Raw genomic sequence first — 23,439 nt, forward strand, 5'->3', positions numbered from 1 at the left:
GCACCGGTATGTGTCAAGAACTGCAAAGCTGCTGGTTTTCCACACTCAACAGTTTCCCATGTGTATCAAGGATGGTTCACCATCCAAGGGACATCTAGTCAACTTTATACAATTGTGAGCAAAAGGGAGGCGTGAGAAGGAAACAGCAAGATAAATTGTTTTAATAGGGCGTTGGACAACCACGAGCAGAACAGCTTCAATGGGTCTGGAACTCTACTGGAGGGATGCCGACACCATTCTTCCAAAAAAAATCCCATTGTTTGGCATTTTGTTGATGGTGGTAGAAAACAGCGTCTCAGGTGCCGCTCCAGAATCTCCCATAAGTGTTCAATTGGGTTGAGACCTGGTGACTGGGATGGCATATAGTTCACCGTTTTCATTCTCATCAAACCATTTAGTGACCACTCATGCCCTATGGGTGGAGGCATTGTCATCCTATGGGGGGGCATAGCCATGGTAGTCAAAATGATGGCCTACCCAGCATTTTTATACATGACAAAACGTTAATTGCTGAATTAAATTCAGGAAACCAAACCTATGCGGAAGTACTTCTTTCAATATACTTTGTATTCCTAATTTACTCAAGCACTTCCATTATTTTGGCAATTACCTTTATACACTTTCACACAACAACCTCCAGTAAAACATGAACAGTCAAGAAATGCCACATTGTGCAAAACAAACAATCAAATCAGAATAAATCTTCAAGAGCTTTTAATCATACATAGAAATGTAGTTCAACAGTACCATTCAGTTAGAATGTTATAGCAGTATACTTAGTGTAAAGAGCATTATGTTGTTTTCTGACGAGGAATATCCACAGAGATGATAGAAGCTTCTAGAACTACATGAGAGCGAGAGAGACAGAAACGAGTACATGACTACATACATTGTTACACCTCAGACTACATTTTAACACCTCAAATAGGCAACATTTATCTGTGGTTTATGTACCAGTGTCCATCTTCCTTGTTGTAGTTCTTTTTTTGACGAGCAGTGTGGCATTAAAATTCTTTCAGGAAAAAAAAACAAATTTGCGCTAGCTCCCGCTGATCACCATCTGGGATACAATACAACTGACTTCAGCGATTCTTACTGGGATGCAACTGCTCAACTTGCTTTTAAACAAGGGGGGGGTGCACATTAATGCAGTTGAAATGTGGTATTGTAGACATGGAAGGGATCCAACACACCCTGCCCACAAACACCACTACAGACGTTGTTACCATACATGTTGGTTGTCAGCGCCACAATAACAATTCCAATCGGGGACAGTTCTAAGCAAAAAACAAATGTACAAGACAAGGTGAATAGATATGGGCCTACAAATCCCAGAAGCGCTGTTAAAGTCAATCAATTCCTCATAGAACGTCCTGTGTTGCTTCAGGTCTTCTGCCAGCTCATAGAAACTTGCTCTGTGGGGTTTCAACTCCCAGGTTGTCGAAGTAGCGTAGCATGAAATAGCACACATTTTAAGGCTGGGAGGGGGGATGCGCTGCATGCTGCGACATAGCTGCCGGAGAGGACATGGACTGGACCATCGGCTGGGCCGGCGGGGGGAGTGGGTGCAGAGGCTGCGCCCCTGAGTGTGTATTAGGGGAGGGCGGTGGTGTCGGACGTTTGAACTTGTCGGGGCTGTTGCTTCTTCTCGGGGAGGGCCTCTGTTTTGAAGAAAAGAGGGAAGACAGATGGATTAGAAACATTCTCAGTTAAGTCAATTCTCTTTCAAAATATCCCTTTCTCAAAAGCTTGTACCAAAAAACGTAAATAAAAACGCAGTCTCAAATAGCCGCCTATCCCTTTTAAAAGCTGGGCAACGGAACCCATATCAAACATCAAAACCTGTTTAAAATATACGCTGGGTCTAAATGAATTGTCAACGAAGTTACCATGAAATGTATACGAGGTTCAATGATTGATTTGTTACATTAAATAATTTAGTAATGACTCAAAAAACATTGTTTTTAAAATCGCCAGTAAGAAACTGCTAGAAAATTGCTAGCTAACTTGTAAGGACAAAAAGAGTTAACTTCAGGAGTACAGACCCCCAGAAATGGGTTGATCTCTAATAAGCCTGTTGTGTTCAGTGATTTAAGCAAATAAACTCCCGGGCTATTAATTGAAGATTTACAGTATTTGAAATCGAACACCATCAAATACTTTTCCTGTAAACAGTAACCCTCTTGTGTAAGCATTGGCGAGTCAAACAAATTCAAAGTGCTGGCGAATAGCTGGTGAACAGACTCTGGCTTTGATGAGTGTCCGGGTGGCTGGCCTGAAGCTCCCAGTCACCACCACTTAGTGCTAATGAGCTCTAGGGTCTTCGTAATGACGGCTGCCACCCAGAAACTAACACACTTCAGAGGCACACGCTGACATAGTGCTCCATGGATGAGTACTCAGTGTTACCATGGAAACACTCAGGAAAAAAATAGGAGCGCTTGTTTCTTTTCCTATGGGAGATCGCAAGGAAACCGAAAACTAATTTCAGTTGGAGAAAAGAAATCTTCAGTTCAGAGTAATCTCTCTGAGCCCTGACTGAGCTGAAACCAGTTTCAACCTCAGGGTGTTCCTGGTACCTGATGAGAGGAGCCAGTCAGACACATGGAAACAACGTTGGTTAACCTGTCTCCATAACCACAGGGAATGGCTTCACTCTACAGAGTGAATGTTGACATTGAGCCGGGAGGAGTCAGCAGCAGAAAGTCACTGATGTAATTACAAGATGTTCTACTCAGTCTCCTACTCAGAACGTTTGTATATTTTAGTGTCCATTTGCAATGAATTATCCATATTGCTCTAGACTGCTCCCAGGTCTGTCTGTGCAGCAATGGAACAAATGACAGTGACCTGCATAGGGAAGGGAAGTGCAAGGGAACGGAACATCCTAAAGCCTGTGGTAATGAGAGAGATGGAACAGCAGACACACAGGGGTCCTTCTGGCACTGGGAGAGGACCTGCTGAGTTTAACACAAGCACTGGAAGGACACTTAAAGACAGGCAGGAAGGTCCCACAAGATTGTTACCAATGGTATGGGGAAAAGGTAATCTTTGGGCATATAGGCTATGGAACTGAAATATACTACACGGAACAGAAATATAAAAACGCAATATGCAAAGTGTTGGTCCCATTTTTCATGAGCTGAAATAAAATAGTAGAAATGTTCCATACTCACAAAAAGCTTGTCTTACATTTTGTGCACAAATGTGTTTACATCCTGATTAGTGAGCAATTTTTCCTTTACCAATATAATCCATCCACCTGACAGGTGTGTCATATCAAGAAGCTGATTAAAACAGCATGATCATTACACAGGTGCACCTAGTGCTGGGGACAATAAAAGGCCACTCTAAAATGTGCAGTTTCGTCACACAACACAGTGCCTCAAATTGAGGGCGCGTGCAATTGGCATGCTGACTACAGGAACGTCCACCAGAGCTGTTGCCAGAGAACATAATGTTAATTTCTCTACCATAACCCACCTCCATACTTTCAGAGAATTTGGCGGTACTTCCAACTGGGCTCACAACCACAGACCACTTTTATGGCGTTGTGTGGACTAGCAGTTTGCTAAACTGTGGGGTTATGGTATGGGCAGGCGTATGCTGCGAACACAATTTAATTTTAATCGATACCATGAGATCCTGAGGCCCAGTGTTTAAAGGTATCTGTGACCAACAGATGTATATCTATATTCCCTGTCATGTGAAATCCATAGACTAGGGCCTAATTTATTTATTTAAATTGACCGATTTCCTCATACAAACTGTAAATCAATGCAATTGTTGCATGTTACAATTATATTTTTGTTCAGTATAGATCAATAGCATTCTACTACCTTATCAATGGACTTGAGAGTGTCTACATTGTCCACCATAGGTGTATTAAATAGGTTTGACAATACAAGCACAACGATGCGAGTTGGGCAAAATTCTATATGCCGATCGATTAGACCGGATTTGATTCATATAGTCATGTGGAATACCATACAGGCTAGTTATGTCAAATGACTGACACAAGAGCAAACAAATGACAATGTGATCCAGATTAGATAAACACAACATAAAGATTAATGGGCCACATACTCCAAGCCCTCCTCCATGTTGTTGGTAGGAGATCAAATAACGCTACATCTCAGCACGGATCAATGTATCTATGGTATCCACAGTCGGGGTATTTTGGGTTAGTGCCATTGAGCCATTTTAGAGGACAACTGGTATTCATCCATCTACACTTCAACCCCATTTATTTTCTTGGCGGTGTCATGGCAAATCCATGAGAAATAATCTGATACTGAAGATGAATGTATACCGAGGCACCAAATAACCAGCAGTACTGCTCACAGTCCTGATCAACACCCTAGCCAAACACTAGGTCTATTCACTACAGAACACCCTAACCGATCTGCTACACTAGACGTGTAACTTGCCAACCTAAGGCATAAGCGTAAAATTACAATCTGGTTCCATTTTCAAGAAGTCAACGAGCAGTTCACAACCGAGAACAATAGGATAAAGTGGCTCACCCTCTGCTTGCGCTGCCCATAAGTAACGCTTACATTTAAAAAAAATAATAATAATTTAGCTCCTGCATTAGCAATGCCCCAGTGTTGTGCCTGTTAGGAGTAAGATTAACATCTCATAAGACACTTAAATAACACTATTAAGTGCACTGTAAATGAAACCAAACTGGTTCAGATGTCCATTGCTGGTCTTGATAGGTGCGGAGCAGACTTACCGCTACGGCGTGGGAGGCACTTCCATGGACGTGCAGGGCGGGGGCGTTGAAGTGAGCAATGGCAGCTCTGGACAGGGTGGCCGGGGGAGTGAACCCAACTGTGTGACTGCCGTACGACAGACCTGGAGGAGAGGAGAAAACGTTATTGAGTTTGCAATGTGTTTTACAGGGCATTCAGAAAGTATTCAGACCCCTTGACTTTTTCCACATTTTGTTAAGTTACAGCCTTAGCTACACATGATTTCCTTCAACTCCATCTTATAACATAAACCACAGTTGCTTAGGTGTGATGAATACGGAGCCTGTGTGATGCAGGTAGGGCTGGGCGATATATTGTGAATACCGGTATGGATGTTTACAATACCATCTACAACAATGTTTCGATACAGTGCTAAATTAAATGAAAAGTTATACAAATTGGACTACTTCACTGTCAGTTGTCCCAGTAGACAACCATCAGAAAAAAGAGGCAATTATAATCACTTGTTTCCATTCTAGGGTCAAACACTAATCATAAAACATATTTAGAACTTGTATTATTCAGAAACATAAAATAGCATAAACATTTAAAAATATTTTGACATGATATTTTGGCTATATCACCCAGCCCTAGTTGCAGGATCACTCAAAGGGACTTGCTGCTGGCAAAGGATGTCACCGAAACAGACTAATGTCTCCTTCAATTGGTATTAACTTTGGAAACTGTCAAGAAATGTCTGTCATTTTCAGGGAAAACAATGTGGTTAGGGATAGACAGTGCATTCGGAAAGTATTCAAACCCCTAGACTTTTTTCACATTTTGTTAAGTTACAGCCTTATTCTAAAATGGATTAAATAATTTAAAAAAAACTCAATCTACACACAATACTTAATGACAAAGCAAAAATAGATAGTTTTAAATAAATTATAAAAAATGTCAAACTGAAATAAGTAAATGTGATAAGTATTCAGACCAATTACTCAGTACTTTGTTGAAGCACCTTTGGCAGCGATTACAGACTTGAGTCTTCTTGGGTATGATGCTACGAGCTTGGCACACCTGTATCTGGGGAGTTTCTCCCATTCTTCTCTGCAGATCCTATTAAGCTCTCAGGTTGGATGGGGAGCGTCGCTGCACAGCTATTTTCAGGTCTCTCCAGAGATGTTCGATTGGGTTCAAGTTCAAGCTCTGGCTGGGCCACTCAAGGACATTCAGAGACTTGTCCCGAAGCCACTCCTGCATTGTCTGCATTGTGTGCTTAGGGTGGTTGTCCTGTTGAAAGGCGAACCTTCACCCCAGTCTGGAGCAGGTTTTCAACAAGGATCCATCTGTACTTTGCTCCGTTCATCTTTCCCTCGATCGTGACTAATCCCCCAGTCCCTGCCTCTTAAAAAAAAAACACCCCCACAGAATGATGCTGCAACCACCATGCTTTAGCATGGGGATGGTGCCGGGTTTCCTCAAGACGTAACACTTGGCATTCAGGCCAAAGGGTTCGATCTTGGTTTCATCAGACCAGAAATAGACAGGTGTGTATATAGACAGGTGTGTGCCTTTCCAAATAATTTCCAATCAATTGAATTTACCACAGCTGGACTCCAATCAAGTTGAAGTAGCGTCTCAAGGATGATCAATGGAAACAGGATGCACCTGAACTCAATTTCGAGTATCATAGCAAAGAGCCTGAATACCGGTCTAAATATGTTTTGTTTTTTTATATTCCGAATACATTTGTAAAAAAATTCTACAAACTTGTTTTCGCTTTGTCATTATGGGGTATTGTGTGTAGATTGATAATTATTTAATTGTACTTTTATTTTTGTCCATTTTGGAATAAGGCTATAATCTAACAAAATGTGGAAAAAGTGAAGGGGTCTGAATACTTTCCAAAAGCACTGTAAATAGCATTTAATTTCAGGAGATAAGCCATGCGCTGCCTGAATCTGTTTACAATTGAACTTAAGAATAGATTTAATATTTTGATAGACCTGTTGACCCGACGTTCAAAACAAGCAGAGACCTTGCAACCGAGACAGGACTTGTACCAAGGGGACCTTAAATTCACCCAATTATCAGTAAGGATCTATCAACCTGTAACAGAGCGTTCCAGAGACACAGCTAGATACAATGTTACTTAATAATTAACGGAATACATCTATTCATATTACAATACAATATACAAAGGTGTTCTTTTTGTATGTGGACCTTTCTCTTCCTTCATTCAGTGACATAATAGATAACCACTAAACTCTGTTTTACGAGTATGAGGTGTTGAACATGGGCCATGGCTTCCTGTAACTATACCCTACCAGGTGATATGGGTCGGCTGGAGCTGGGGGAAGGAGTGTATGGGATGGGACTGGACACTGTCCGTGCTCGCAGGCCTTGCGCTGACATCTCATTGAAGTACCTGAAGGGTAAAAAGACCATAGAAGTTAATTGTCTAAACTGTCTCTAAATATCACTTCCAAATCCCCAAGCAATGATTTGCTGTCTGAAACAGAAAGGAAGTGAGAGTGTGGGGTGGGGTTGCTTATTGGATGGTTGGTTATGCATGGCTGACAGTGGAGCAAACACTAAACATTGGTTGGAGATGGTGAAGTTGGACTAGAGGGTTTTGTGGGTTGTCGTTTCATGTCTACCTCTCGTCGTCCATCTCCAGACTGGACTCGCTCTCAGACAGCTGTCGACACAGGGCTTCGCGGCGCTCCATCTCTCTCTGCAGCTTCCTCTGCAGACGGATGTTCTCCTCACGCATGTGCCGCTCCTCCTCAATGTACTGGGCCCGCTTCTCTGTGTCTGGGAGGGGACGGACAAATAAAGTTTCATCAAAAACCAATGCAACACCATTACACAACAATGAGTCATTACACAACAATGTATTTTTCTGAGAGAGCAAAGATGCAACAGTATTTCCCAAAAGTGCTCGTCTATGCTCGTTATTGCTGTTGTAAAGCAGCTATTGCACCTAAATATAATAGGTCAAGTCTGGTCTCTAAGAACAGAGGTTTCTGGTATTTAAGTCCATGATTTCATCAGCTTGTTAGTATTTTGGTCCAAGAGCTTTAAACAAATAGATTGATATGACAGCTCCCTCTGGTGGCCAAATATTTAAACAGAGCATCCTTCTGCTTAACTCATCTCCCTCAACCAGTGTTCCCCAACAGCACACGTTGTTGTTGCCTGATGATTAGTTGACAAGTTGAATCAGGTGTGCTTGCCTTGGGCTAAAACAAAATGTGTACTGTTGAGGATACACTAGGACTGGTGTTGGGAAAACACTGCCCTAAGCCAGGGGTATGCAAATAGTTTCAGCCACGGGCCGATATTTGTCAGAGCGAATGGTCGGGGGGGGGGGGGGGCAGAACACAATTATAATAATCTGTACATGGAAACTTTACCACAAATAAGCCCAAAAATAGATTGATTACATTGCGTGATTACATTGCGGCAAGATCACTCGCTGGCCAGCTTTGGCCTGTTGCTGACCCCTGTCCTAAGCCAACAGGTTGCCTCCCACAATGTAAACAATGTTCCATGCCGCTGGCCTAGGTCTAAGACTCTGGCTGAACTGGACTGGTCAACTACTAAAACAGAGTTATAGGTTTCACTGAGAAAGTTAAGGATATTTGAGAAGAAATTACAGATCTGCGCAGAGATAATATTGGGGGATTGAAAAAGAGCTTGAGTATGGTCTACTTGGAACCTGCCGTCGGAAATGTGAGTGTGTGTTCGGTCTGAGGGCGAAACTGTGCGTGTCCACATTTGTTTGAGTGATAATATTACCATTGTTCCCAAATTGAACATGCACCTGTAAAGAGGAGCACTCTACCGTGACCCACTACCACTGTTGTTCTAAGATCACATGGTAAAGCAACGCCACCGCCAACTCCATCACTAAGACGCGGGCAGTACAGGAGCATCATGTCAAACTGGAAGACTGGCCAATAGTTTCTACCATCAGGCTGCTGAATAGTCACCAGTAGCTGCTCCACCCGCTACTCCCCTTATGGACATGTTCCCCACACCCAACAGACTTTTACTCTGGCCCCACCCCAACGACATCCATCACCGGTTCAGTTGTTAATAATGTTTTATTTCACTTGGTCCCCACACCCCCTCAATGGTCATGCTGCTCCCCCACGGTCATTCCCCCAACCCCCTCAAGTCTACTTTGCCTCCATCCCAATGGATATATTTATTCATCATGGTTACTTTTTATTTATTTATTTCACCTTTATTTAACCTCTTGGAACTCTAGGGGCGCAATTTCATTTTTGGATGAAAAACGTTCCCGTTTTAAACAAGATATTTTGTCACAAAAAGATGCTCGACTATGCATATAATTGCTACTGTTCGAAAGAAAACACTCTGACGTGTCCAGAAATACAAAGATCTTCTCTGTACGTGCCCTTTAACGTGAGCTTCAGGCAAAACCAAGATGAGATGGCATCCAGGAAATGACAAGGATTTTTGAGGCTCTGTTTGTCATGATCTCCTTATATGGCTGTGAACGCAAGAGGAATGAGTCTGCCCTTTCTGTCGTTTCCCCAAGGTGTCTGCAGCATTGTGACGTATTTGTAGGCAGATCATTGGAAGATTGACCATAAGAGACCACATTTACCACGTGTCCGCCCGGTGTCCTGCGCCGAAATTGGTGCGCAAAGTCACCTGCCAGTATTTTTCCAAACAATACAGAGAGTAAAGCAAGCTTCCACGAACTGCATGTCAATGAAGAGATATGTGAAAAAACACCTTGAGGACTGATTCCAAACAACGTTTGCCATGTTTCGGTCGATATTATGTAGTTAATCCGGAAAAAGTTTTACGTTGTAGGTGACTGCATTTTCGGTTCGTTTCAGTAGCCAGGCGCAATGTAGAAAACGGAACGATTTCTCCTACACACAGACGCTTTCAGGAAACACTGCGCATTTGGTGTGTAACTGAGAGTCTCCTCATTGAAAACATCAGAAGCTCTTCAAAGGTAAATGATTTTATTTATTTGGTTATCTGGTTTTTGTGAAAATGTTGCGTGCTACATGTTATTCAAAATGCATTGCTAGCTTTGCATACTCTTACACAAATTAGTCAATTTCTATGGTTCAAAAGCATATTTTGAAAATCTGAGATGACAGTGTTGTTAAGAAAAGGCTAAGCTTGAGAGCAGATGCATTCTTTTCATTTTATTTGCGATTTTCAGAAATCGTTAACGTTACATTATGCTAATGAGCTTCAGGCTATAACTGTATACAGGGTTTTTTCATAGCCAAACGTGAACAAAACGGAGCGATTTGTCCTACACAAATAATATTTTTTTGAAAAACTGCACATTTGCTATGTAACTGAGAGTCTCCTCATTGAAAACATCCGAAGCTCTTCAAAGTTAATGATTTTATTTATTTGGTTATCTGGCTTTTGTGAAAATGTTGCGTGCTACATGCTACACAAAATGCTATGCTAGCTTTGCATACTCTTACACAAATTAGTCAATTTCTATGGTTCAAAAGCATATTTTGAAAATCTGAGATGACAGTGTTGTTAAGAAAAGGCTAAGCTTGAGAGCAAACGCATTATTTTAATTTTATTTGCGATTTTCAGAAATCGTTAACGTTGCGTTATGCTAATGAGCCTGAGGCTTTAGTCACGATCCCGGATCCGGGATGGGGAGTTTCAAGAGGTTACCCAGTTAGGCAAGTTGAGAACAAGTTCTCATTTACAATTGCGACCTGGCCAAGATAAAGCAAAGCAGTTCGACACAAACAAAGACACAGTTACACATGGAGTAAAACAAACATACAGTTAAATAATACAGTATAAACAAGTCTATATACGATGTGAGCAAAGGAGGTGAGATAAGGGAGGTAAAGGCAAAAAAAGGCCATGGTGGCAAAGTAAATACAATATAGCAAGTAAAACACTGGAATGGTAGATTTGCAGTGGAAGAATGTGCAAAGTAGAAATAAAAATAATGGGGTACAAAGGATGAAAATAAATAAATTAAATACAGTAGGGAAAGAGGTAGTTGTTTGGGCTAAATTATAGGTGGGCTATGTACAGGTGCAATAATCTGTGAGCTGCTCTGACAGTTGGTGCTTAAAGCTAGTGAGGGAGATAAGTGTTTCCAGTTTCAGAGATTTTTGTAGTTCGTTCCAGTCATTGGCAGCAGAGAACTGGAAGGAGAGGTGGCCAAAGAAAGAATTGGTTTTGGGGGTGACTAGAGATATACCTTCTGGAGCGTGTGCTACAGGTGGGAGATGCTATGGTGACCAGCGAGCTGAGATAAGGGGGGACTTTACCTAGCAGGGTCTTGAAGATGACATGGAGCCAGTGGGTTTGGCGACGAGTATGAAGCGAGGGCCAGCCAACGAGAGCATACAGGTCGCAATGGTGGGTAGCATATGGGGCTTTGGTGACAAAACGGATTGCACTGTGATAGACTGCATCCAATTTGTTGAGTAGGGTATTGGAGGCTATTTTGTAAATGACATCGCCGAAGTCGAGGATTGGTAGGATGGTCAGTTTTACAAGGGTATGTTTGGCAAAATGAGTGAAGGATGCTTTGTTGCAAAAAAGAAAGCCAATTCTAGATTTAACTTTGGATTGGAGATGTTTGATATGGGTCTGGAAGGAGAGTTTACAGTCTAACCAGACACCTAAGTATTTGTAGTTGTCCACGTATTATAAGTCAGAGCCACCCAGAGTGGTGATGTTGGACAGGCGGGCAGGTGCAGGTAGCGATCGGTTGAAGAGCATGCATTTAGTTTTACTTGTATTTAAGAGCAATTGGAGGCCACGGAAGGAGAGTTGTAAGGCATTGAAGCTTGCTTGGAGGGTTGTTAACACAGTGTCCAAAGAAGGGCCAGAAGTATACAGAATGGTGTTGTCTGCGTAGAGGTGGATCAGAGACTCACCAGCAGCAAGAGAGACATCATTGATGTATACAGAGAAGAGGTGGCAGTGTAGCCTAGTGGTTAGAGCATTGGACTAGTAACCGAAAGGTTGCAAGTTCAAATCCCCGAGCTGACAAGGTACAAAATCTGTTGTTCTGCCCCTGAACAGGCAGTTAACCCACTGTTCCTAGGCCGTCATTGAAAATAAGAATTTGTTCTTAACTGACTTGCCTAGTAAAATAAAGGTTAAAATTTTTTTTTTTTTTTTTTTTAAAAGAGAGTCGGTCCAAGAATTGAACCCTGTGGCACCCCCATGGAGACTGCCAGAGGTCCGGACAGCAGACCCTCCGATTTGACACACTGAACTCTATCAGAGAAGTAGTTGGTGAACCAGGCGAGGCAATCATTTGAGAAACCAAGGCTGTCGAGTCTGCTGATGAGGATGTGGTGATTGACAGAGTCGAAAGCCTTGGCCAGATCAATGAATACGGCTGCACAGTAATGTTTCTAATCGATGGCGGTTAAGATATCATTTAGGACTTTGAGCTTGGCTGAGGTGCCCCCATGACCAGCTCTGAAACCAGATCGCATAGCAGAGAAGGTATGATGAGATTCAAAATGGTCGGTAATCTGTTTGTTGACTTGGCGTTCGAAGACCTTAGAAAGGCATGGTAGGATAGATATAGGTCTGTAACAGTTTGGGTCAAGAGTGTCCCCCCCTTTGAAGAGGGGGATGACCGCAGCTGCTTTCCAATCTTTGGGAATCTCAGACGACACGAAAGAGAGGTTGAACAGGCTAGTAATAGGGGTGGCAACAATTTCAGCAGATAATTTCAGAAAGAAAGGGTTCAGATTGTCTAGCCCGGCTGATTTGTAGGGGTCCAGATTTTGCAGCTCTTTCAGAACATCAGCTGAACTGATTTGGGAGAAGGAGAAATGGGGAAGGCTTGGGCGAGTTGCTGTGGGGGGTGCAGTGCTGTTGACCGGGGTAGGAGTAGCCAGGTGGAAAGCATGGCCAGCCGTAGAAAAATGCTTATTGAAATTCTCAATTATGGTGGATTTATCAGTGGTGACAGTGTTTCCTAGTTACAGTTATGTATATAGTGCAATTTCTATTGTTGTTTTTTTATGACCATTTTCATTATTTTATTTAACTTAGACCTGCATGTTGGCGCTTAAGATTTTTACTGTACCCTGCAATCACACCTGCAACCATGTCCATGTGACTATTAAACACTCAGAATCTGAACAAAACACATTAGTTAAAATAACTGACAGTAAATCTACAGCAAAGCCATATAAAAGCCTCCTTGAGCACCAACATTTTTCCAAATTGTGGCAAAGACTACTGCATCTAGTTTTATGGGTTCTACGTAACCAGGTCACGTCGTGATAAATTCACTGTTGACCATTGGCCTTTGAAACTCACGTTGCAGCTCGGTGGTACGGAGGCTCTTCTTCAGCCTCTCCACTTCGTCCTTCAGGAAGCGGATATGCCGCATCATGTTCTCTGGAGAGTCAATCTCCATGGAAACATCCCTGGGGGAGGGAGGAGCAGACACAGGCTGGTCCAACTTCTCCTGGAGGATTCTGTCAAAGACAAGTGAGCTCCAATGAATCAACACAGGGAAAAGTCAACCGTTTACCAATGTATAGGTTATTCCTACAGTCCTAATCAAAGAGAATCAATAGAGAGCATACAAGTTTGAAGGTTCATTTTGTTTACTTTCAACCATTCCCAGACTCCAGCACCTAGGTTTTTCTAGATCTAAACATACTACTCCTAAAGAATATATGGTTGCTGCAGAACAAAAGCCTACCTCTTCTCTGCCTCCAATTTGTCCATGCGCTTCCACAGTCTATTGACAAGAGCCTCTTGTTCTTGCTCTAATGTGTTTTCGAGGTCAATCTTCTCACGCCTTAGCTGGAAACAAAGGGAACACAGCAAAGAGATATTCAGCTTGAAAACATCTTACCTTCCACAAAGAAATGCGCACCCACACACAAAATTCTACACCCCATCATGATAATGCACATGCCCTTAAGTGGGAGTGCCGACATTATGTCCGCAGGAGAGACTCAGCTGCACCAAGACAATGGCTGTCTCTGAAATCTGTCTTGCCTACCACTTACCAAAACTGTATACTGTGTACTAATGGTACTACATACTATTTAGAACGTACTGATAAGTAAAATTGAATGCAGTAAGCAAAAAATATTAACATACTAAGCTCATCCATACTGAGAACATGTCATCTAATGTGCAATTACGTTGATTCACACCATTTGTTAATTTTGGTACAGCGCGTCACCATATCTGATTAACAACTGTTGTTAAATACAGTGAAAAAAAATCAGAATCTACGATACTGAACTAAAAATATAAACGCAACGTGTAAAGTGTTGGTCCCATATTTCATGAGCTGAGATAATATGTTCCATGGGCACAAACATTTGATCTCTCTCAAAATGTTGTTTACAACTCTGTTAGTGAGCATTTCTCCTTTGCCAGGATAATCCACCCACCTGACAGGTTTGCCATATCAAGAAGCAGATTAAACAGCATGATCATTACACAGGTACACCTTGTATTGGGGACAATAAAAGGCCACAGATGTCTCAAGCTGAGGGAGCATGCAACTTGCATGCTGGCTGCAGGAATGTCCACCAGAGCTGTTGCCAGAATGTAATGTTAATTTCTCTACCAAAAGCCAACTCTAACTTTATTATAGAGAATTTAGCAGTATGTCCACAACCGCAGACTGTGCAAGTGTAACTACGCCAGCACAGGACCGCCACATCCGGCTTCTTCACCTGCAGAATCATCGGAGACCAGCCACCCAGACAGCTGATGAAACTGAGGAGTATTTCTGTCTGTATTTTTGTGAGGAAAATATATTCTGATTGCCCGGCCTGGCTCCCCAGTGGGTGGGCCCAGCTCCCAAAGCCTACCCTTGGCTGTGCCCCTGCCCAGCCACGTGAAATCAATAGATTATGGCCAAATACATTTATATATATTTCAACTGACTGATTTCTTTATCTGAACTGTAACTTTGTGGAATTTGTGAAATTGTTGCATGTTGGGTTTATATTTTTGTTTAGCATAGTTTCAACATTATTGGTCTATTTACATTTCTTTGAAGTTCTCTCTCAAAGATGTAACCCTTTTACCCCTTAAATTTCCACCTAAAATGTCAAACCCAAACCTGTAGCTCAGGACCTGAAGCAAGGATGTGCATATTCTTGATACCATTTGAAAGGAAACACTGAAGTTTGTGGAAATGTGAAATTAATGTAGGAGAATAACACATACTGTTCAAAATGTTGCATCAAGTCTGCCCAAATGTGCCGAAAGGATACATTTTCAAGTACATAACTATAGAGAACATATATAGAGAAGACAGCAGGGGTTAGAGACACAGCAGGGGTTCAAGCTGTAGAACACAGTTCTTACATTTGAGTATAAAAATTGATTGTATCAAACAAAACTATGGTACATTTATCTCTGGGACACTAAGGATGACAAATAAGAGCAAGATTAGTGAATGTAAGTATATTATTTACCTTCAGAGGTGAATGTATCAAACCAGTTGCCGTGATAAAGGTTTTGTTGTTCTGCACTCTCAAACAATATCATGGGGCGGGGGGGTGACCGAACCTGTAGAGGTTAACTTAGCTAGCTACCTACTAAATTAGCGAACCAAATGCACAACTGCAGAGCATTTAGCACATTTTAGACAGTTAACAGTGATAAGGCATCTAGCTGGCAAACATTTAGTTGTGAATTCCATACTGTAACTAGATCACATGTGAGTGACTGGGTCTCGTAGTTTTGTGCTTGCTAAACATACACCACCTGACGGGACTACCGGTAAGTTTCAAAATTATGTGATGGGTGAAATGAAGAACGTGATGTTCTTTATCTCCTAATGTATTGCACAAGTTAAAGGTATTTACTTTAAAAAAGTAGCAACAAATATTCACATTTAGCTTCTCCCAAAATCAAGCTCTGCTTGATTTGCGTGTTTAATATTTGTTTTGTGTGTACAGAAAACTGTAGCAATTTTGAATTACTTGTGTAACTTTGACCTGGGATGTCTGTCCTGCAATAGTTTAGGTCAGAGACTATAAAATGTTTGCAACGAGACCGTTAACATTCAGTTCGCATTCTCTATAGGATTTTACATGTACTTGTTACCATTGCTAACCTTTGGATTACGAGGGCTCAGTTTGGTTTGAAAATAGCACCCCTTGTGTTCAGTGCCAGTATTGGCACAAGGTCGGTATGAAGGTATGACAATCTGGATACCGCCCAGGCCGACTATTTAGAATGCAAGTATGGGTATTCAGACACTGTCAATGTCAATTCACATAGTGTCATTGTGTCACTGTACCTGCTCCAAGGTGAGCTGCTTTGATATAGTGTCATTCTCCATTTTTTTTATCTTCTTCATCAGTTTGTTGACCTGGAACTCCTGCTCCTGCTCCAAGTGCTGTTCCAACTCAGCCTTCTCATGTTGTAACTGTGGGAGCAGAAATCAATGTGACTAATAGAAACTAATGAAAAGATTTGCATTAAAGCACTGTGGGTAGATGTTGATAGATCTTTTTTATAGAGAGGGTAATAGGTTGGTGCTGCTTGTCTCTAAAATTATTGAGATCTGGAGAAGAATGTGTTGTGAAATGGCGGCAGTGCAGCTAGATATTGCCAAAAGCAACCAAAGTAACCACATTTGGCCATCTACCAATAAAAAGGGTGTGGCTCATAGCTTGTTAAAAATTAGACAATTGTGACTAATACCTAGCACTGACTAATCATCAGATCAAAATAAAACAAACATAGGACAATTGAGAAAGAGGGGGTTGAGCCATTTTAGTTGCATGCTCGAGTTCATTTTGACAGTCTAACCTCACGTTCCTCTGTTCTCGGGGCACAGACGGTTATAGAAACACCACAACAGACTGGAGTTGTGCAGCCAACATTCTCAGAGATGATCAACAGCTTCAGGCCACATCAAGTGTTAACATTCTCTTAAATTAGCCTAAAGACGCTCTGGTATTTAACTGCTATGCATACCATCTTACTGACAGGAGCTAAGAGTTGTGTTTGAAGATAAACATAATTTATGAAGCCTCAACAGTTTAGAAATGGGCAGCCCCACAGAGACCTGTGTCTGAAGGTGGATACAGGACATCTAGGGTATAGGTGGCCCACTCCTTATAGTAATAGTAGCCTATACCACTGAAAATAATAATACTATTAACCATTTACTGTTGAAGCCTGGGGTGTCGTGGAACAGGGTTTCCAGTACAAATTCACATTAGCGTTGTTCTAGCCTGGTGCCGTAAAAACATTTTACAAGAAAAAGTATGTCGGACATGTCTCCATGTTTACAGAAGTGGCTCCTTACCACAGACATGACTACCACAACTACCATTTTATAGCAACACTTGGGGGGGGGGGGCAAAGGAGCGTCTGTCGACACTAAAGAATAGGAGCAGAAGTAGATCTGTTTCATGTTAGGGAACAGGACCAATATCAATAGCCTGCAGACTGTTTGACCTTTAACAAGGGTCTGGTAAAACACATGAGTGGTCCAGTGAGATTCATTCTTCTTCTCACATCAAACCATTAGTCAGTACTACAAAAGGTCAACAGCTCATATTTGCCACAGAGCCACATGTGGGTCAGTTGCAAGAGAGACCAAATAGCCTAACCAAGGAATAGGAGGAGTCAGTCAAGAGTAATTTAGAGTCGCAATGAAGTTGGTTAATAAAATACTTAAGGCAAGAACCATTACTGCTGTTATGCGCTCCACCCCAAACACAAATCCTTACATTTTCACTCTGCGACAAATACTTGGCATAAGTGCCTCAGAGCCAGTTCTCTTTCGGCTGTCACTTACTTGCATGAGTTTTCTTGACAGTTCATTTGTGAGAAATTCCTCCTCTTTCTCATAGTTGACAGCGAGGGTCTCCTTCTCCTTCTGCAGGGCCTGGATCTTCTTGAACAGGGTGTTGCTGATGAACTCCTCCTCCTGCTCAGCCCTGGCTTGCTGCAGAGAAAGGTAACATTTACAGAAAAGACGAGTGCAGCATTCACAGCAAGATGGCTCACAGAATAAAACATGTCTTAATTGTGTTAAGACATTTTTGGAATGGGTAACAATGGAATGTTGTATGTATGAAGTTATTTGTCATTGCCAATCTAATGTCAACCTTTACCACACTGCTAGGCAGAGCTCACAGCTGTCTGTGCTAAAATATGGTATTCCTATTGTTAAAGACTTAATTAACTGCAGTAGCATCTGTGCAAAAACAAGGAATAACGCGGTGCAGGTTTGCTGCATTGAAGGTCTGTGTCAGCTGGAGAGGAAGCAGTTAGTCAGTCCGCCCCCCCACCCCAATGACTCAAGCAGTAGCCCATTGCAGTAACTGAAGGAGTGAGGAACGAGCTATTTTTTGTTTTACTGTCAATAGTCATAGCGACGAAATAAGAGACAGGGGGGTGGTGGGGGCGCAAAACAGGGGAACAAGGAGAAAGAAAATCAAAACCATGCTAGTCATACCGATGCATTCGACAGAGAGTAGGTGTTGTTGAACTAGGCTACGTAGCTACTGTATGTCATGATTCATTATAAATGCAACAGTTGTGTCAAGGGTTGGCTGTAAGGTTAAGCACAAAAACAACGGAAACGCCAAGCCTCAGCAGAGGATTCAGTGAATAAAAAATAAAGAAATGGTAAACTAACGTTTGATACAAACGTCAACTTCTTGGTCACCACTAACTGTTCAAATGGATCGATTGGTGTTAACAAATGAACCTGGCATTGGCGAACTAGCTAGCAACACCAAAACATAACGGGCTAGCTAACATTTAGGTTAGCTAGTTAACCATCTAGCTACGCTAGCTCGCTAAGCTAACTAATGCTAACTTCTTAACATGGCTAGCTACGTCCGTTGCCTTTATTTCGCTACTAGTTAGTTAACATTAGTTTGTTAACCTAGTTGCAATTTCGTACGTTTAACGTACATGTCTAGATGCATTTTTTAATGTAGCTAATGTCAGCTAGCTAGCTAGGCTAATCAACAAAAAAAACAAAACAAGTTACTCACAATGGTGACGCTGGCTTTACGCAGGTCCCTATTCTCCTCCTGTAGCGCCTTGCACTTGAGTTTGAACGTCTCTAGCTCAATTTTAAGAACTTTGTTCTCTTGTTGTAGTGAGGCTAGTCTGTTCGTTAACTCCTCTAATCGAAACTGTGAAATGACTACTCCCGGCTTGCTAGAATTTGAGGCTGAGGATGACATCAGGGTAACCGAGCTACTCCCTGCTCCGTCGGTGTCGCTCTCGCTTGCACTGTCCGCCATGGTTGTGTGCGACAGTGTGGAGGAGACGGGAGCTGCAGTGTTTGTAGTGCCTCAGCCTACGAACATTCGGTGTGGTGTGACCAAAGACTGAACATGGAGCAAGATGTTTTACCGGATGTATAAATCTGAAGCATCCGTAATGGTATTTCCACTCCCCACCAAATATGGCGAGGAGATGAAGCCCAGTAGTGGGCAGTGAGCGAGATGGAACTGGACTGAGTGGCTACTGATTTTCTCATCGAACAAAAGCCCGATTTCAATACAGTTTCTGTTCGAAAAACTAAAATATGTTAAGAACAGAGTACACTACGTTTTGTAGACGTGATCCCTTGACATTTTTTTTAAAATTGCAAAGAGTACAAGGGCGAATTTAGTTACTGCACACGCGCACTTCAAAGAGAAATTCCTTCGCTAACGGAAATATGCAAATACATGCTAGAACGCACCAATAGGATTTCGCTAACTTGCTCGTCCTTGGCTCTGCCCACACACTTGTTTGTGCTATGCGTAATTTGCTCCCATTGAAAACGACACGGATTAACTATCTGGTTAGTTATATCTTTGGTGTGACCTTGCTCTGGGTTTCAACCAAACGCGTGTTAAAATAGCGTCACCATGTGGACATAGCTCTGTGGGGAAAAAACGCGCTTGTTTGAAATGGAAAAGCGTTGTGGTAGATATTGATAAAGGAGAACATCAAGACAAAGCAGCTGCTTTTTATAGGTGGGATGTAGCGCTTCATCCCGAGGGGTTCATGTTGATTGTAACGGAGATTGTGACAGCTGGTTAAATTGCGTCCCTTGACAAGGCAAGAACAAGATGTATGTCAGGAGAAGTGCAGTATTATCATGAGAAGAGTCATACTTCGAGTAGGGGGGAGGAATGGAGGGGAGAAGAGAGGCATAGGGTCTAAGAGAGAGGGGCAGAGGGTGAGCTTGAATCGGTTAAAAAATGGCTGAAAATAAGGAGATGGTTTGTTAAAGAAGAATGGTAGAAAGTGTAAGCAGAGTGAGTTGAAGACAGGAGAAATGAAAGTGAATGAGGGAAATGTATCGGAGGTGGTAGGTAGGTAGTGGGGAAGTTCTTGGAGCCCGAGGCTTGCACCGAGGGTCGGGATAAACATGAGTTTGTGACCGGAGGGGGAACGTTTTTGGAAAAAGTCGATCCTTGCCTGAAGGGGAAGATTCACGATGGTTCACGGTGGTTGTGATGCACGTCGTTTGGTGTGACGCGGACAGGGTGGCGTGAGTGGTGAAACAGAGTCATTGTCACTTTTGAGTTTTGAGGTTGAGTCTTTCCCCGACAAAGTGATGTTAGGATATACAGTTGAAGTCGGACGTTTACATACATCTTAGCCAAATGCATTTAAACTCAGTTTTTCACAATTCCTGACATTTAATCCTAGTAAAAATTCCCTGTCTTGGGTAAATCAGGATCACCACTTTATTTTAAGAATGTGAAATGTCAGAATAATAGTAGAGAGTGATTTATTTAGTCTTTAATTTCTTTCATCTCATTCCCAGTGGGTCAGAAGTTTACATACACTCAATTAGTATTTGGTAGCGTTGCCTTTAAATTGTTTAACTTGGGTCAAACGTTTCAGCTAGCCTTCCACATGCTTCCCACAATAATTTGGGTGAATTTTGGCCCATTCCTCCTGACCGAGCTGGTGTAACGGAGTCAGGTTTGTAGGCCTCCTTGCTCGCACACGTTTTTCAGTTCTGCCAACAAATTTTCTATAGGATTGAGGTCAGGGCTTTGTGATGGCCACTAACATACCTTGACTTTGTTGTCCTGAAGCCATTTTGCCACAACTTTGGAAGTATGCTTGGGGTCATTGTCCATTTGGAAGACCCATTTGTGACCAAGCTTTAACTTCCTGACTGATGTCTTGAGATGTTGCTTCAATATATCCATATAATTTTCCTGGCCAAATAGTTCTATTTTTGTTTCATCAGACGAGAGGATATTTCTCCAAAAAGTACGATCTTTGTCCCCATGTGCTGCTGCAAACCGTAGTCTCTTTTTTTATGGTGGTTTTGGAGCAGTGGTTTCTTCCTTCCGGCCTTTCCGGTTATGTCAATATAGGACTCGTTTTACTGTGGATATACAGTGGGGAGAACAAGTATTTGATACACTGCCGATTTTGCAGGTTTTCCTACTTGCAACAAGCATGTAGAGATCTGTAATTTTTTATCATAGGTACACTTCAACTGTGAGAGACAGAATCTAAAACAAAAATCCAGAAAATCACATTATGATTTTTAAGTAATTAATTTGCATTTTATTGCATGAAATACATATTTGGTACATCAGAAAAGCAGATCTTAATATTTGGTACAGAAACCTTTGTTTGCAATTACAGAGATCATACGTTTCCTGTAGTTCTTGACCAGGTTTGCACACACTGCAGCAGGGATTTTGGCCCACTCCTCCATACAGACCTTCTCCAGATCCTTCAGGTTTTGGGGCTGTCGCTGGGAAATACGGACTTTCAGCTCCCTCCAAAGATTTTCTATTGGGTTCAGGTCTGGAGACTGGCTAGGCCACTCCAGGACCTTGATGTGTCTTACGGAGCCACTCCTTAGTTGCCCTGGCTGTGTGGTTCAGGCCGTTGTCATGCTGGAAGACCCAGCCATGACCCATCTTCAATGCTCTTAATGAGGAAAGGAGGTTGTTGGACAAGATCTCACGATACATGGCCCCATCCATCCTCCCCTCAATACGGTACAGTCGTCCTGTCCCCTTTGCAGAAAAGCATCCCCAAAGAATGATGTTTCCACCTCCATGCTTTACGGTTGAGATGGTGTTGTTGGGGTTGTACTCATCCTTCTATTCCTCCAAACACAGCAAGTGGAGTTTATACCAAAAAGCTCTATTTTTGTCCCATCAGACCACATGACCTTCTCCCATTCCTCCTCTGGATCATCCAGATGGTCATTGGCAACTTCAGACGGACCTAGACATGCGCTGGCTTGAGCAGGGGGACCGTGCGTGTGCTGCAGGATTTTAATCCATGATGGCGTAGTGTGTTACTAATGGTTTTCTTTGAGACTGTGGTCCCAGCTCTCTTCAGGTCAATGACCAGGTCCTGCCGTGTAGTTCTGGGCTGATCCCTCACCTTCCTCATGATCATTGATGCCCCACGAGATGCCCCATCATTGGAGCCCCAGACCGAGGGTGATTGACCGTCATCTTGAACTTCTTCCATTTTCTAATAACAACCAACAGTTGTTGCCTTCTCACCAAGCTGCTTGCCTATTGTCCTGTAGCCCATCCCAGCCTTGTGCAGGTCTACAATTTTATCCCTGATGTCCTTACACCCTCTCTGGTCTTGGCCATTGTGGAGAGGTTGGAGTCTGTTTGATTGAGTGTGTGGATAGGTGTCTTTTGTGCAGGTAACGAGTTCAAACAGGTGCAGTTAATACAGGTAATGAGTGGAGAACAAGCGGGATTCTTAAAGAAAAACTAACAGGTCTGTGAGAGCCGGAATTCTTACTGGTTGGTAGGTGATCAAATACTTATGTCATGCAATAAAATGCAAATTCATTACTTAAATCATACAATGTGATTTTATGGATTTTTGTTTTAGATTCCGTCTCTCACAGTTGAAGTGTACCTATGATAAAAATTACAGCCCTCTACATGCTTTGTAAGTAGGAAAACCTGCAAAATCGGCAGTGTATCAAATACTTGTTCTCCCCACTGTAGATACTTTTGTACCCGTTTCCTCCAGCATCTTCACAAGGTCCTTTGCTGTTGTTCTGGGATTGATTTTCACTTTTCGCACCAAAGTACGTTCATCTCTAGGAGACATAATGCATCTCCTTCCTGAGAGGTATGACGGCTGCGTGGTCCCATGTGTTTATACTTGCGTACTATTGTTTGTACAGATGACCGTGGTACCTTTAGGCATTTGGAAATGGCTCCCAATGATAAACCAGACTTGTGGAGGTCTACAATGTTTTTTCAGAGGTCTTGGCTGATTTCTTTTGATTTTCCCATATTGTAAAGCAAAGAGGGCTTGAAGGTAGGCCTTGAAATGCATCCACAGGTACACCTCCAATTGACTCAAGTGATGTCAATTAGCCTATCAGAAGCTTCTAAAGCCATGACATCATTTTCTGGAATTTTCCAAGCTGTTTAAAGACACAGTCAACTTAGTGTATGTAAACTTCTGACCCACTGGAATTGTGATACAGTGAATTAAGTGAAATAATCTGTAAGTAAACAATTGTTGGAAAAATGACTTGTGTCATGCACAAAGTAGATTTCCTAACCGACTTGTCAAAACTATAGTTTGTTAATTAACAAGACATTTGTGGAGTGGTTGAAAAACTAGTTCTAATGACTCCAACCTAAGTGTATGTAAACGTCCGACTTCACCTGTATAAGTTATCCTGTATGAGCTTTTGTGCCGACTACATTACGTTGTTACAGGTGTCAAGCTTATGGGCATG

At 42.2% G+C, this 23,439-nt stretch overlaps 1 protein-coding gene across 1 annotated transcript; it reads right to left on the reverse strand.

Annotated features, from left to right (window-relative positions):
• Window positions 1–691: 691 nt before the first annotated feature.
• On the reverse strand, window positions 692–19,053 carry LOC135511091 (coiled-coil domain-containing protein 6-like). Its single transcript, XM_064932616.1, has 9 exons — window positions 18,725–19,053; window positions 17,515–17,664; window positions 16,003–16,131; window positions 13,429–13,532; window positions 13,038–13,198; window positions 7,361–7,517; window positions 7,028–7,128; window positions 4,739–4,860; window positions 692–1,661 (listed from the first exon to the last, which is right to left on the reverse strand). Exons 1-9 carry the CDS (start codon window positions 18,977–18,979, stop codon window positions 1,473–1,475), a joined length of 1,368 nt encoding a protein of 455 aa, XP_064788688.1. The 5' UTR covers window positions 18,980–19,053; the 3' UTR covers window positions 692–1,472.
• Between the last annotated feature and the right edge of the window lie 4,386 nt (window positions 19,054–23,439).

Source organism: Oncorhynchus masou, chromosome 23 (genome assembly GCF_036934945.1).
Source record: "Oncorhynchus masou masou isolate Uvic2021 chromosome 23, UVic_Omas_1.1, whole genome shotgun sequence".
In the NCBI taxonomy this organism is placed as follows: domain Eukaryota; kingdom Metazoa; phylum Chordata; class Actinopteri; order Salmoniformes; family Salmonidae; genus Oncorhynchus; species Oncorhynchus masou.